The sequence below is a fragment of the Scophthalmus maximus genome, chromosome 15 (assembly GCF_022379125.1).
Source record: "Scophthalmus maximus strain ysfricsl-2021 chromosome 15, ASM2237912v1, whole genome shotgun sequence".
NCBI classification, from domain to species: domain Eukaryota; kingdom Metazoa; phylum Chordata; class Actinopteri; order Pleuronectiformes; family Scophthalmidae; genus Scophthalmus; species Scophthalmus maximus.
In genome coordinates this window covers 13,157,367-13,173,474 of record NC_061529.1, presented here as the reverse complement: position 1 = coordinate 13,173,474, position 16,108 = coordinate 13,157,367, and the positions used below count along the sequence as shown (strand labels likewise).

Below are 16,108 nucleotides of genomic sequence, written 5' to 3'. Positions count from 1 at the left end.
ATATATTATCCATTTTAATCATTTATTCAGGTACCTGTTTTGTCCTAATTTTGTCTGTAGTTTTTCATTATTGTATCTTGTATTGTGAAGCACTTTGTTATTCGGATAAATCAGAGAGGTGTTAACAACAGATCGTGGCTTGTGACCCGAACAGCTAGATTTGATTATTCTCTGCAATGAATGAGTACCAGGTCAACAGCCAATTTTGTCCTGCGACCTTGTGAATACGACCCAGTAATTTAATGGAGGGAAAATACCTACAGTATCTATAATACAACACAAAGTGCTAAATTGGCAGCAACTGGATTTATTAGTGTGTCTCTCTGGGGAGTTGATGGGAGCTCATGGCACAGATCAGGCCCTATCATCCAGATTAAAACATATAAGGGCTTTACACCCGACCAGGCAGTCGCCTAATGCCTGAGCGAATAATTCCCCAATCAGGACAATGACATGCATGATGTATATAGACATGCACTAGCACACACACACACACACACACACACAAACACACACTAACACACAGACACACACACACAAAGGTCTGAGTGACGAACATCTGTCACTTCAGTCGCCTGCTTATCTGGCCCGGCCACGTCCGTGCCCTCCCATGTGAGCACAGAGGCAGCAGTGGTGGTTTTATGCTCTGCAGATGAGTTTGCTGATAGCCGCGCTGCTTCAGCCCCGGTGTTGTTTGAACACTGAGGCGAGCCGGGATGCGGTGATAACAAGGCTCACTGTCTCCCCTTGCTTTTCTGTTGAAGACAGACAAAAGACACGCTGACGGAGGTAATGAATGGTTTGTGTGACACTTGCATGCAACCACATAAATGCAGGGTTTGGCCGGACTTATTGACTTGACTAAACACCCTCCTCTCCTCCACCCCCACACACATGCTTCCTCCCACACTTTGCCTTCCAAAAGGAACCCTCTTGAGGCCGCCCGGCCATCCCCTTTCCTCCCCCCTCGCCCTCCCCCCCTCCCACTCTCTCTGGTCTGAGCTGCATGCTCACTGTCCCGAAACATGATGAACCATTCAGCCCTGTGGGAATTTCTCCTCCCAGCTCGCGAGCCTCGGCTACATCTGTGTCTGTCAGCCAGAGTAGATGCAACGGCGGCAGCGGCGGCAGCAGTGTGGCAGCAGCAGGGACTTGTCTCAGGCGTCGGGCAGCCTCTCTGTGACATTCTGCCTCTACTCGACTGAGAGGCGGCACAGTTTTGATTCAGCTTAGCTCAGGCGGGAAGAAAAAAGTTCCCCCCACTCCTCTTTCCTTGGCTCCTGAGCAGATTCTACTAATTTATGAATGACAGAGGAAGGATGCTCTGCTATTTGAGGACACCACCTTTCTCATCTGGACACCCAGTGGCTCTCTCGGATGCCTGATGGGAGCATGATGCTGTTCTCTGCGACTCTTGGGCAGGGATGGCCGAGGGCGTCCGGCGTCCGACCTCCTCCACCGCCTCTGTGCTCACACTTTTCCCCCGAATCCCCCTGGCATGCGAGGTCAAGTCAGCAGGCTCTGTCAACCTCCTCATTCCCGTCTCCAGCTGTGCTGTGATCCTGTTCCTCGGTGCCACACTTGACCCGAAAGCTTCCCAGGCAAAACAAAGGGATTAACCATGAACTTTGCTCCGACCAGGGGCCACTGCTCTGATGAAAGTCAACTGTGAGTATATGTACTGTTTGTCTCTTTACATCAGTGACTTGTGACACGGTCTGCAGAGAATGTCGGCGAATTGAATATTCACTTTTTGATTCGTGCACAAAGGCGTGACCTGAATTTAAGATGAAATGGCGTCATGTGTGCACAAGTGCATGTCTGAGAGGTCTGAGCATGTATTTTTAATGTAGCCTTTTACCTTAATGAAGGCAACAGAGGATGTGCCCCTGGAAAGGTGTGTGTGTGTATGTGTGTGTGTGTGTGTGTGTGTGTGTGTGTGTGTGTGTGTGTGTGTATGTGTGTGTGTGTGTGTGTGTGTGCATCCATTCTTCCAGAAGACTTGGTGTTGAAAAGTGCTATAATTTTATTAGATATGGGATGACTTGGTCAAATACAAAAAGCTATTAATGAATACCTTAAAATGTGTCTGCATTGCCTGTAAGTCAGTAAAAGCCTTTTATAGCACAAACGTATTTCTTCCGCACCCTGCCTCCCCCCTTACTCCTGCAATCTCCCTTTTGTCTTTGAAATACATCATAGAATTCAATATTTAAACTCCACGTTTCTCAAAAATTTTGATTTCTTTTTTTTACATATGATTTTATTGCTGTCCCAATGAGAATTAAGAACAACAAACAGATTTTTTTCTTCAAAGGCTAAAGCGCAGGTCTCTCACCTTCTTTCACCCTCCTTTCTATGATTAAGGGGAAATGACAAAACAGGGGAGGATTAAGCAGTGAAGCATGATTTTAACGAGTCCGTCCAGTCCCCACAGGTCCTGCCAGGGGTTACAATGACTGGAGAAAGGTGATGGTGCTCTTCAAAAAATTCCTAGAAACAGTGGCTACAAAACTGACATGGTTTGGTAGTTTCTGGCAAATCTTGGCTGGATTTTAGAGCGATTTAGTTTTTTTGATTTAGTATTTTTTTTTCTGCAGCATTTTTACTTTAAACTGCATATTTTTGGGGTGAGTTGTCCAGCAGACATAAGACCTGAACGATATACCTGAAAGGTATAAATGCTTGTGTGTTTGGTTGTTTATTGTATTGCGATTTAACTGTATGTGTCCCCTCAACTGAACATATGCCTTAATAGAGCAATTACAATTTGCCCAGAGGTTATTTAAAATAACTACTTCCGGGGGGTAGATAATGTTAATGAGTTGAACATGAAAGAAGACCTGGACTCTCATACAGCGGCAGACACATAGATACATGTTTAGAAAACTAAATAGTGTTATAGCCAGATGATAATGTGAATGATGGGGGCATCAATGAAATGCTGTACTCACTCGTAAAATAACTCCTGAAGGCTTTAAGTGTTTTCATCCTTTTCCCTTCAGGAGCCCCCAAAACCTCTGTGGTGTCCATAAGCAGATAGAAAATATAAATCTAATGATCATATTCATCATTTCTCATCAGAGCAAAGCTGGTTTAGATTCCAGAGGAGAGGAGAAGTTAATTGACAAAAGAGAGATTAGTGTGCATTAGAAAGCACATATTTGTCAGATGTCAACGTCTTTTCCCACACCTGCATTTTTGCGTGTGTCTCTACGAGGAAATGGTGTTTTGCTCACCAACCTCACACACAGATTAATAATTCATATTTGCATGTTTTGAAGCTGCTTGTATATGTGAACATTTATAATGCTCCTTCGATGCCTTATCCACGGAATGATTCAAGGATTTCTTAGGGCCTATTCCAGAACACCACATATGCAGAAGATCTGAACCATGGGTCAGTGAGCTGAGCTGAGCCGACTACAGCTCGCCCGAACCATTGTGCCAAAGAGCTGTGGGCTGATTTGCACATCACACACACTCACCACGCTGACACACACACACGGTGTCCTTCACCTTCTTTGCTTTGACTCGCCGCTCTTTTGCTTTCTGCTTCCCTTTCTTTTTTCTTCTGTTGGTCTCTCTCATCTTCTTTCCCTATCTTTCACAACTGCCACACACACACACACACACACAGACACACACACGCGCGCGCTTTCTTGTTTTGCTGTGCAGAGCAGTTGTGCCGCAACCACAGGAGAGTGTGGAAAAAGGTTACATATGTCTGGGAGGCCTGGTGGGGGGGCCAGTGTTTGGAGCCACAGCACGGGAGCAGTGATGGCCAGGTGCCAGAAGGACCTGCAGCGAGCCACCGCTCAACATGTACACCTCTGCAAATTCGCATGGAGGCTCAGGACGGATTATTTGCCCTGTGTCCTCACTCTCACACTGGGCACTGTAAAGTCACTGAATCAATGGCCATCACTTGTGCATACTGACCTCACACAATACTTCAGAAAGCAGTCTCAGAAAGCAGATGCTCTTGGGATGTAAAGTAGGATGTAGAAAGGAGAAGATTAGGTTTTTCTTGGCAAGAGCAAGACTACGGTCCACAATTTTGCCGCAATGTCATTGTATTTGAACCCCCCGCGCCCCACCCCCCTTGACCAGCGTCACAAAGCTCTCCCACACCATGCGTCACATACGAAACCCAAACTGAATTTATAAAAAGACTGAATTTATAAAAAGTCCAAAAACAGGTCAGAAGACCGTATTCCCTATTTATAGTCCCCAGCCCACCCTCTGAGCTCTGAGTGTACCATTAAAATGTTTCCTGCTTCGATTTAGAAGCCGTTAGCGAGCTTGACTTGTTCTGCCTCTTGACCTCAAGAGGCAGAATGTGTGTGTGTGTGTGTGTGTGTGTGTGTGTGTAAGCTTAGCAATACGAGAGATCGATGAGTCAGTCATCTTTTATTAATTCTAAATATCAGCCGTATAGCTGCCCTTCAATGCGCCTACAAAGTAAAATTAGCCATTGGAGAGTGGAATTCAAAGATAGAAAGTATCTAGATGGTCAGAGTAGCAGGTCATTGCTTACCTCAGCTAGTTAACGTGTTCACAACATGCATTTGTTTGGCTGGAGGAAGGTTGACATAGAGCACACACCTTAGTTGAGCGTGTCAGTATATGCAAAAACTTGATAATTAGCAATAAACACAAAGATGAATGGTTGACACCTGAAGTGTTGCTGTGTGTTACTTCTGCTTATGTGCTGCCTCTCAGGGGAAAACATCCAATGAGACCACAGCTGTCTTAGAGGCTTTGTGAGGCTGTAAGTAATGCTGCTTTCACGATCATATCAAAGTTCCCCACATGCTACATAAACATCGAAGTCGTAATTAGGCTGTAAAAATATTTTTTTCTAAAAGTTAGTGCCAGACAGTCAGTTGTTAAATGTAATCAAACATCGAACTTAGCAGATTTCATTCCGGTTTAGCCATTAATGACATTCTTGACATAATGACATGTATAATTTAAAATTTCTTGCTTTTCATGTTTCGCCAGTGTTTGTTACCCTTGCACAAGAAAAAAGAAATATCCAATGATGTGAACGCTCACAAGTCTTAAACAGGGCAATCTCACACCTTCCTCTTACACCTTCCTCTGCAGCAGGGACAGCGACGCTCAGTGGGAAAAGTCAACACATGCTAATGTTTATGGGGCTTATGGGAATTTCATAAACCTGTGGGTAAAATGTTATTACGGCTTATTTTTCTTTTCCCCGTCTGGGTGGAAAAGGAAAACCTCATTATAAGGTCACTTTTGCCTCATTATAAGAGCAAAAAAAGCTGAGATCATGTGGACAGGTTCATGGCACCCCTTTAAAACAGTGTGACGATGTGGTATGAAATGCCCTTCTATCACAAGACATGGTACAATCCAAGTCTTGCAGGAGGACCCCTGCAGTGACTGGAATTTTATTTGTGTGGGCCTCGGGCTGCTGCCGGCACTCCTGCTAACCTGGCACTGTCAAAAGAGTAACAATGACGAGGAAGTTATTGCTCAAATACAGGTTGGTAGGGACTATGTCCAAAACGGTATTATGGGGAAAAAACTATGACACAGTCCAGAGATTCCCTTTATTTCCTGATACATGGAACTATTTTCCAACTGCGGCGTCGTGAGAACCTTCTCTCCACGCATGCGTAGTAAGAGTGGCCGGGATTGTTCAAAGCGTGCCACTAATACATGAATTAACTGCTTTCCTCGCTTCTCCATGGCCATGTTTTGGGGGATTAGACAGGCCAAAGTTATAAAAATCTTAAACAACCCGTTATCCCAAATGTGCTCCAGTGCATCCACACCCATTCGCCTACTTTGGCTGACAGCCTGGACGTTCAGTTGCTACTGTGCGCATCAAGGATTTTCTCTGCGGAGGTGATGTACCCTCTGGTTCATTGTTGCTCCACGCAGAGAGCCTCGGAGCATCTGCGCCTCTCTAATCGTGGATTTATGCTGTGTGGGTGTACTAGTCATTTTCAATCGTTGAGAATCTGACTAAATGATTTCAGAGCTTGGAAGGGTCGTGCGCAGGACACAGATGCTAGTCTGTAACGGGGTACTGAGCAAGTGGCGCGGCAGGAAATACGAATGCCATGGTGCCCAATTGGCCGAGGTATTTCCTGAGAGGGAGGAGTGTCCTCTCTCTGGAAGGCTGGATTAGGCAGTGAGAACTAATTAGCTCAACTGACAGTGTGGAAAAGTATGACACACCGAAGCCTCGCGGTTGAATACTGAATGGGTACAAATCTGTGTTTTCCCAGGATGTAACCATTGGCATAAATGCAAGTGTCCTCAAACTGAGTGCATTTAGTGCTGCTTCAGTACATATTTACTAAAAACCTTCAAGGCAAGCGCAAGACCAAATTGACACAGTCATGCATTTGTAGGCCATGAAAGGAGAAGGCGTCAAAGCCATTTCAATTTCCTGTGGGCTTCTTTTTAAAAAAGACACAGGTCCAAGTTGGCATGGGCAGCCCCTCATCCACTATTAATTGTTGTGTCCAGCACCCAGGGATGAAATGTGCATGCACACCACTGCTCTCAGCTGAGAGTGGAGGCACCATCTGAGCTGCTGTATGTGGAGGGTGGTCACTGCCCTCTCCTGGTACAGGAGGGTGCATGGACGTGACTTCATTACTCCAACAACAGTACTTGCAACGCAATTAAGTGGTAATAGATTATCCATCATGCAGTACTAGGCCAGTTTATTAAAGTGGAAATGTCGAACTTTTCAACTCCCCCCTAGCGTTTCCAAGAGGTACATTAGCACCACTGACTCATTGCTTTGATGAGGAATGAGTAAACCCAGTTGTATTAACAAGTAGACAAGTGTTGTAGTGGTGATCGAGTAGAAACTAGAACGTCCTCCAAGGCCAAACAGTCCTACAGATATCCGTCTACCTCTTGTAAAAGTGCTCTGATGATTTGTTCCAAATTCATAGATCTTAAAACCATAACATGTCGGATTTTATACTCATAGGTAGATAAATTTACCTGGAAGTTAGGAGATCAGAGGAGAGGAGTGTTTAAAGAGAGAAATGAACATACAGACACATGATGAGTATTGCAGGACTAGGGTGGAAACACTACACACACAGCAGATATTTTACGTTTTTTTAAAATTATTATTTTAGTACAATCCCTCTATGAAATCAGGTATAAACTGGAATAGCAATTTGAGGCACGGCTGATAAATTAGCTGACACTGAGTTTGAAATGTAGGCAGAGATTTGGATGTTTCAGCAACCTCAGAGCTCAGGCACAGATTTCATTTATCATTTTGTACACTTAACAAATTTCACAACTGAATGAACAAGCCCTTAGGGTGCACCAATCTTTGTTTTCATTAGTAAGGGACTCACATCAAAGCCACATTACTAATCTTGGTGTCTTCTGGCAGTATTTCCTCATAGAAATTTCTAAGCAATGTGGTCACGTTTTGCTAATAAGAATAAATTATAGTAATTTCTCATCATCATTTAATTTGATTAGTATTTATTATTGTTACTTTACTATATGCCTGTGATCAATATATAAAATGGCTCTCATAAAATGCCTTGATGGGTTTGAATATACTTACCATAATGACTTGTCATGGATACTCGTTTTATTAATCCTCCAGACAATTCATTTTTCCAAAAAAATGTAGGTAAAATTGTTTTGGGTCGCGACTGTGAATGCTCTTGTTTATGTCAAATCCTGAAAACCTTTTCACAGTGATCAAATCTTCGGGGTTTTTTCGAGGAGAGCTCCACTACCCTACACTTTCTGCATAGATCAATTAAAGCAGATACATTTTTTTAAATGATATTTGTGATTGATGGCTTGATTTAGTCAAATTTGTCAAATTTGGTCATTCATGGCAATGGCATCACTGATAAATGGCCCATCTAATGAAGACAGTTTTTGCACTATTAATAAAACAGCCCAGATTTAGAGCAAGAAACAAAATTATTTATTGACCTGGATTTTGCCACAGATGTTTGAGACAGCCTAAACGGCTCCATGTGGGTAAACACACACAAGCAAGGTTTTGTACCAGCATGGAGACGGTTTATTAATTATCTTTTAATTACATACAATTGACAAAAAAAGAAAACGTTGGAGCAAAGCATATTAAGCCTTTACTTTTTTTACCTTATTTAATATGAAGCCAAATGTGACTATTTGATGCTCAACATTCTTAAATGATGTCATCTAGTGGCAATTACTTGAACTTATTTGTTGTGCAGAGACAAAGTATGACCTTTTCTTTCTTTTCTTTCCAGAAGATCTTCATGAAGATGAGAAATCAAAACACACCACACGTCGTGGTTGGATGCCAATAAAGCACAAGACCATGGAAGGGGAAAATATACTGAACTCAACTGTGAATAGCAGCTCAATGGCTATCCTCCTAGTGACACACAGTCTCTGGGAGGTGATCACCATTGCGACTGTGTCAGCCATAGTCAGCCTCATCACCATTGTGGGGAATGTTCTCGTGATGCTCTCCTTTAAAGTCAACAGCCAGCTGAAGACTGTGAACAATTACTACCTGCTGAGTCTGGCAGTTGCGGACCTCATTATTGGTGTTTTCTCCATGAATCTGTATACCTCTTATATACTGATGGGCTACTGGGCCTTAGGAAACCTCGCCTGTGACCTGTGGTTGGCATTAGACTATGTCGCCAGTAATGCATCCGTCATGAACTTGTTGGTGATCAGTTTTGACAGATATTTCTCCATCACCAGGCCTCTGACATACCGGGCCAAACGCACTCCCAAACGAGCTGGGATTATGATAGGTTTAGCCTGGCTGGTATCGCTTATTCTGTGGGCTCCACCCATTCTCTGCTGGCAGTACTTTGTTGGGAAAAGGACAGTTCCTGAGAGGCAATGCCAGATCCAGTTCTTCTCTGAGCCTGTTATAACCTTTGGGACAGCGATTGCAGCCTTTTACATCCCCGTGTCAGTCATGACAATCCTCTACTGTCGAATCTACAAGGAGACAGAGAAGAGGACCAAAGATCTGGCTGAGCTTCAGGGGATTAACTATGCCACAGACACTGGGGTCACTCAGCCCCCGAAGACCATTATCAGATCCTGTTTTAGCTATAAGCTACGATCGGCCTCGCATGACAGGAACCAGGCCTCCTGGTCCTCTTCCAGCAGGAGCAACGCGGCCAAATCAGCAGCCACCACCAATGACGAGTGGTCCAAAGCAGGTCAGCTGACTACCTTCAACAGTTATGCCTCCTCAGAGGACGAGGACAGGCCAGTGTCTCCAGGAGGCTTCCAGCCCTCCTTCAGGAACCAGGCTTGCGAGACGAGCAAGAGTGGAGTGGGAAGTGAGAGCGAGCAGCTCAGCAGCTATGACGAGGACAGCTTCTTCCAGACGCCACCAAAGAGCAACTCTCAGAAGAGCGGCAAGTGTGTTTCCTACAAGTTCAAACCCATGGCCAAAGACACTCCCGTAGAGCACCAGAGCAAGAATGGAGACACCAAAATGGCGTCGTCAACGTTTTCCTCGGCGGAGTCCATGAGCATTCCATCCACGTCCTCAACTTCTAAACCCATCGACGCCACGCTGAAGAACCAGATCACCAAGAGGAAGAGGATGGTGCTGATCAAGGAGAGGAAGGCAGCTCAGACTCTCAGCGCTATCTTGCTGGCCTTCATCCTCACATGGACGCCGTATAACATCATGGTGCTGATTTCCACCTTCTGCTCTGACTGTATCCCCCTCTCCCTCTGGCATCTTGGCTACTGGCTGTGCTACGTCAACAGCACTGTCAATCCCATGTGCTACGCCCTCTGTAACAAGACGTTTCAGAAGACCTTCCGCATGCTTCTACTCTGCCAGTGGAAGAAGAAAAGGATTGAGGAGAAACTTTACTGGTACGGACAGAACCCTGTGGTCAGCTCCAAACTGACATGAATTATTCTTTTTCTAAGTGGTGTATGACAATGGCTGTAAATCAAATGTTTGTACTGATAATCTTGGCTACAGTATATGAACTTGAATTCTACATAGAGGTGATATTAAGATTAAATATATAATATCAAGAAGCTGGTACAATTTATAGAGTTGCTAATTAATCAGTAGGTCTGCTGTAGTGTACGTAAATTATTGCTTAAACTGAAAATGGAAGAACATATATTTGGCCAAATACACTTTAATCAACGATACTGTACATAGATTCCAAAATATTAAAAAATAGCATTTCCCCCCAAAATTGGTGCTCTAATACACAAAATGCCATAGACTATTACACAGATTATTTCATATTGTACTGTATTTTTATTCAATAGGCACTGTTGGATATCTGAAACCATAATAAAATTGGTCCGATCTAATAATTGACTAATAAAACACGCCTCTCCCCAAGCTTAAGCTTTACACCTAAACTATTCCATCTGTTCAATATTGTAGGTACTGTGTTTGTAAGTGAGGATGAATATGAATATGGAGTTGCAATTTTATTTTAAAGGGCTACTACGTGTCGTCTTGATGTTGGAATCTGCTTGCGAAGTCGAGATTGTAACTTGATGATAATCAAAGCCTTTTCACATGTGCCGTTGTCATTTGTGAGATGTTCTGCATTTGTTGTCCTTAAAAATCTCAGTGAGAACACAACAACACAATTGGTCCATGAATTAAATTGCAAAAATGTATAAATAACACCAAACTGAAACTTACTGGTCTACCCTACCAAATAAAAGACTTGTTTCTCATTTTACTCAAACTACACGTCAAACTCGCGAAACAATATCATTGTTTACATTGAGAATGGTATGGGAGATTAAAGAGCACACATAGTTTGTTATAATCTGTTCATTTCTCATCCTCAGGATTTAAAAAAAAAAAAATTGTCTTTGAGTAGTGAAATACAGTATTTGTTTTCTGTGACTAAATCAATTTGTCATCATATCTTTATTGTATTCCTGGTAAACTTTTAATGTACTGTGACAAAAAAATACTGTTTATTTGTGACGTGTTCCTTTCTGTAGGCATTGGGTGGAGGATGACGCAAAGGATGCAAAGTATAGTTTACCTGTGTCATAAGCTAAATGTCATGAAACACTTTGTTACTGTGATAAAACAGAAACCTGCACTTGCAATTTGGGGAATGAAAGACATGCTTTGCTCCATGTGATGACTTGGTGGAAAATAGTAAAAACAGTAATGCATTTTTTTTTGTGTGTGTGTTTCAAGTTTGTTGTTAGTTTTTTTGCTCTTTTCTGTACTTTGTGATTATGTCCATTCATTTCTAAATAAAATGTTGCGAATTCAATGTCCAACATAACAGCTATTTGGAGAAAATTTCATGAATTGTAGTATTTGTTGGACAGTAAAAGAAAAAAAACCCTGAAAGCTTAGTCCTTAATGTTTGTCATTTAGCCCTAACGGACCTATAGTGTCACAAAGTGTAAGAGCCTCATAGCTCATCCTTCTTGCAGTCTCTGCTGTGAACCAGTTTAAGTGTGTCTGAAGGTTTCACCATCATCCATGCGTATTTGCACAGTCGCTCCTTGTTGCAGTCCTTTTGCCAGTAGATAACATTCCTGCGATTTAAATTGGCACCGGCACAGGCATCGTACCACCAGCCTCCCCCGGGCACCCCCTGAAACTCCAGCTTGGCGCAGTTTTGGAAGTAGTTGTCGTTGTCTCTGTCTTTAGTGGTGAATTTCTGGTTGTCGTGCAGGTAGTTCTCTGTGTCCAGGGTCAAAGCGTCTACAGTTGTGCCATGGAACAACCCCAGCCTCAACCTGTATGCCGATGCCTCGTCCTCCACTAGAAAGGGGTCGTACTCCCCCATCTTGGTGATGGCGGCTGGGTCCACTAGCTTTACTCCTAGTTTGTAGCGCCCAGGGCCGCGTGTGAGCTGATGAAGGTATTCATTCCCAAGCCAGTGATCCCCGGAGACACCACCAAAGCCGTGCTTGTACTCAGCCCAGGTACCATCGAAATTCACGCTGCTGTTGACGGTGATATGCTGCACAACAGTCCATCCCCCTTCCTGCATGGCACAGTAGGCCGCAATAGGCGAGTCACCTGGTTGAATCAGGTACACCCCATCTCTGGCCTGGCCTGAAGAGATCATCAGCATTTCATGACAATCTCTGGGCAGCACTGATGGGGAAATACACATAACAGTCATGACTGTGAATTAATAAATGTTCATTACCTACATGTTTTTCAGACTGTCTCTACCACATTGTGTTATCATTTTTAAAAAGACACTAATGTGAGTTAGAAAGATTTTAAAAAGTGCGTAGTAGGGGAGGTGGTCATGTTTTCCATGTGGTAAGGTGGTAAAACCTTGATCAACTGCCAAAATATCACAGCTGTGTGTCTATCTTGCTAAAGTACACAAATCACCTCACAGGACATTGTGAGTCACTCAGTGATTAGGATCGACAACCTGGAATTTGACCCTAGTCCACAGTAGAAGGCACACAAGTAATCGGAAATAAACTTAATTTAGCATTTGAAAGCAATGACATGGCTGTTTAACACTAAATATATACTGTACTCTCATCAGTTTGGAAAATGATGAGCCAAAATATATGCATTCAATTTCATAACAACTGCAAATAAGGGATATCATTGAGATAGATAGCAAAAGGACAAGTCGAATGGAAAGTGAAAATATATACCTCTCATTTCGCGGTTCCGGACCAGGATGTGCTCATCGGGGGGAAGCAGGTGCAGGTTCTGAGCCTGGAGATGCTCCATGTTAACTCCAGCGGCACTAAGCAGCAGCAGGGCTGCTGCTGCTGGCACCCAGCACCTCAAACACCTCATCCTTCACTTTCCTTTGCTATAAAACCAGCAGAGTTTAGTTAATGATACAGTACCGTATTATTAACTAAACTAATCTAATTGATTTCAGTCAACACACAACAGAACTGTACCTAAGAAAAAAAAGACACTCAAGGCATCTCACAACATAACGTCTGTGTGCTTACCTCCAGTAAAGACCCCTGTACGAGGTGACAGACTGAATCGCCTCCAACTGTATTAAATACTGAAGGAAAAGTACCAGAATGCAAACAAGGCCGTCGACTGCTCAGATTCAGCTCACTGAATTGCGGGTCTTTTCACCTGGCCTCTCCTGCCCAGTCACAGCTGGACTTCAGCCTCGGGTTCACATCACAATGACAGACACCAACCCTCCACTTATCTGTGTCAAGTGAGATAAACCTGCGTGTAAATAGGGAGATATGAGCTATGTAAACTGTTATCTCTGTCTTTGTTTTAAATCACTTCAAGACTACATGAGGCTGAAGTCCAGGTGCGACTGAAGCGAAGGGATTCAACTGAAATCCGGTGCTGGCAATCTCCTGTGCTTAAACTAGAGGTTAAGTACAGTGTTGAGGTGAAATGCAGTATGTACAGTTGCACAGAGGGAATGTGTTGACTTTTCATAACCTGTCATACTGTTTATGTACTGTCTCTTTCCACAAAAAAGTTCAATACACAAAAATAATATTACACCAAACACAAATGTGAAATTCTAATTTATTTATTCTTTCTCAACAGGGAGACAAAATTAGGTACAGAAAAACAACATATATATGACACAAATTTCTAGCATTCATTCTGACAGTCATCAAAGCCTCCAAATTCATGTGATAATCATAGCTTAATCTGAAAATATCTGAAATCACATTTGCCACACAGCTAAATTCATATTGCACAGTCTTTACAGTATTTTATCCGTTCAAATTGCTTTGCAAGCCATGAAACACACCAATCTATACAGACAAAGTACAGGCTGTGTCCGAAATCTCCCACTGCTTCACTACTCATTCGAATTGGTAATATCTTTCAGCACAGGAACAGCTCCTATCTAAGGTTACCAATTGAGATTTCTTCTTAAAAAATATTTCGGAGCACTGTCATCAAAGAAGAATCAGTTATCTGGCTCTTCGTTGTCGTCAGGTAAGTTGAGACACAAAGGAATCAATGATCTACGGGAAAAAGAGACATTTTGTACAGTACGTACATTTTAGGAACATTCACAACGACGGTGGTAATCCTGTTTTCATACAAACATCACTGACCTTTGCCATGTCTCCCGCAGCTCCTGGAACAGATTTCAATAAAGGTTCCTCAAGCCATAACTCCAATAACTGCCGATTAAAGACTTGGAAATTCCTGTAACAACATAAAAAACTAATGACTACAGTGGTTTAATTCAAACATTTTGACTAATTTAAGAAAACAGAGGCACATTCTGACTAATATTTTGTGATGCTGTATCTGATTTGTTTACTGTGTCTTCATGTTTTTCATGCTTTGACGGCTGGATGTATGCAGCAGTTATCCGTTTGGAGTATTGCACGTCTCATAAAGCACTTACCTCTCTAACACAGGTTTAGATGATCCATTGTAGCCACTTGCTTTTAGTTCCTCCCACCATTTTTTTAAAACTGAATTTATCCAGTTTAAGCCAACTATAAGATACCTGCAAGCATGAGAGACAAATTATGATTCATCTGCAGTTCTGTAATTTCCTGCTACTGCTTTATTTTTGCATGAGATCTGTGAGACTCATTCAAGCAGGGATACTCACTCTTCATAAGGCTTGGTGAGGACTTTCCTAACTAAAGGAAATAGGTCAACACAAGAGCCAATGGTAATCCTTGAAGAGTCCTTGTCAATGCTGTCGGAGCAATTGGATTTAAATAACACTTGAAGGCTTTATAACTCAGGCTCTTGCCAAATGCAATGCTCACCTTTTGCTTATCAGGGGCAGGAAGTCAACAAACACACCAGTGTCTCGGATTCTGTACAAGACAGTAATATAACACTTTTGAAAATCTGAATGTTGCGTGTCACATGTTTTAAACCAACTAAACACAACATACCTGAGGAGGTAGGTCAATAGCTCGTCAACATTTCTCTGCCACAGTGTTATTGCTACTTTCAATCTCAGATTTCTCCCAAAGAGCACATCAGTCATCGTGCCATGATCCTTTGTGAGCTGAAAAACATGGATTGGTTCAGACTGATGATGCATATTAGAAAAACAGTCATTCCTAATAGAACATCATCTATAGTGAACAGAATAAGGATCTGAACTGTGATAGTATTTCTGACCTCAGTGAGTGTAGAGAAGTCAGTTTGTTTAGAACCAGTTCTACCAGCCTTGTGGCTATTATGTACATTTAGTGAGAACTCCAGTGGATCCATGTCAAACATTTCCTGTTGCGTGTCCTGCAATCGGTTCATCTCATTCTCCTTGTTTACAGCATCGAAAACCCTGCCAGAGCCGAGCTGCTTCCTCCGAGCCACCGTCAGATGATGGGTCTTCCTCTTACACGACACTACACGCTTCACTCTGCCTGGGTTGTTCCCAGAGCGACTCACTGAATACCTGGGTGGCGGAAAATGTTCAAATAGTCTGGGGCGAAATGAAAACACATCATGCACATGCTTTAGTGCAAACAATGCATGCACAACTCACCTCTTTTGGTTGAAGTCCTCATTCTTATCATAATCCATCTGCATAGACAAATATGTTTGCATTGTGATAACACTACTAAATACATCAAAAGAGGTCCATCATACAAAGATAGATTTGTGTTTTGTAGCGAGTAGCCAAGCTCACGTCTGTGGTGTTTCTTTCATGAGGATAGGACACTCTGTACTGGGCTGCATCATGATGACCCTCACGATGTTGATAGTCTCCGTCCTCGCTGTTCGAGTCCATTGTATCTAAAGTAAGAAACTTAATTAGTAGTAATATGTACAAACAATTTTCACATTCACATTCCATATTTGTTCTTATGCATCCAATTGTCTTTACCAGTTCCATTTAAAAACTGATGATTTTTTGATTTCGCTGCTTACTTTTTGCTAATGATTTCACAATTAGTCTCGTTTAATTGTGCTGATGATTTTATGACTGGTCTGATTAATTTTGCTACCATCTAAAAAGCACACTGTAGTGTGGATTTTGAAAAGTACTAAGTATAAGAAAGTGTTTATTATTGTTGTGACAAAAAATGTCTACATGAGAAATAAATAGACAAAAAATAATTTTTAAAAAATGATCAATAGAAAAAAATACATAGAAAAAATAGAATTAAAAAAAAATATCAGTTACTA

General features: G+C 42.4%; 3 protein-coding genes across 5 annotated transcripts in view; 1 reads left to right on the top strand and 2 right to left on the bottom strand.

Annotated features, from left to right (window-relative positions):
- The first annotated feature begins 1,054 nt into the window (after positions 1 to 1,054).
- Positions 1,055 to 10,010, top strand: chrm5a (cholinergic receptor, muscarinic 5a). The gene is made up of 2 exons (XM_035611237.2): positions 1,055 to 1,668; positions 8,274 to 10,010. The coding sequence occupies exon 2, from the start codon at positions 8,324 to 8,326 to the stop codon at positions 9,923 to 9,925; it is 1,602 nt and encodes a 533-aa protein (XP_035467130.2). The 5' UTR covers positions 1,055 to 1,668; positions 8,274 to 8,323; the 3' UTR covers positions 9,926 to 10,010.
- A 135-nt stretch (positions 10,011 to 10,145) lies between these two features.
- On the bottom strand, positions 10,146 to 13,181 carry zgc:194887 (uncharacterized protein LOC571819 homolog). Its single transcript, XM_035611238.2, has 3 exons — positions 12,961 to 13,181; positions 12,649 to 12,812; positions 10,146 to 12,121 (listed from the first exon to the last, which is right to left on the bottom strand). Exons 2-3 carry the CDS (start codon positions 12,794 to 12,796, stop codon positions 11,427 to 11,429), a joined length of 843 nt encoding a protein of 280 aa, XP_035467131.2. The 5' UTR covers positions 12,797 to 12,812; positions 12,961 to 13,181; the 3' UTR covers positions 10,146 to 11,426.
- Positions 13,182 to 13,501: 320 nt separating this feature from the next.
- Positions 13,502 to 16,108, bottom strand: part of LOC118286581 (KATNB1-like protein 1) — a 33,023-nt gene continuing 30,416 nt past the window's right edge. For 2 of the 3 annotated variants that reach the window (XM_035611114.2, XM_035611113.2), the window contains exons 2-10: positions 15,609 to 15,715; positions 15,465 to 15,502; positions 15,098 to 15,374; positions 14,866 to 14,981; positions 14,734 to 14,784; positions 14,571 to 14,660; positions 14,358 to 14,462; positions 14,059 to 14,152; positions 13,502 to 13,965 (exon numbers count right to left, since the gene is read on the bottom strand). In XM_035611114.2, the coding sequence (XP_035467007.2) occupies positions 13,933 to 13,965; positions 14,059 to 14,152; positions 14,358 to 14,462; positions 14,571 to 14,660; positions 14,734 to 14,784; positions 14,866 to 14,981; positions 15,098 to 15,374; positions 15,465 to 15,502; positions 15,609 to 15,710 (906 nt within the window). In that variant the 5' untranslated portion in view covers positions 15,711 to 15,715 and the 3' untranslated portion in view covers positions 13,502 to 13,932. The remainder of the gene's footprint in view (positions 13,966 to 14,058; positions 14,153 to 14,357; positions 14,463 to 14,570; positions 14,661 to 14,733; positions 14,785 to 14,865; positions 14,982 to 15,097; positions 15,375 to 15,464; positions 15,503 to 15,608; positions 15,716 to 16,108) is intronic. The other variant, XM_035611116.2, reaches the window with a different exon arrangement.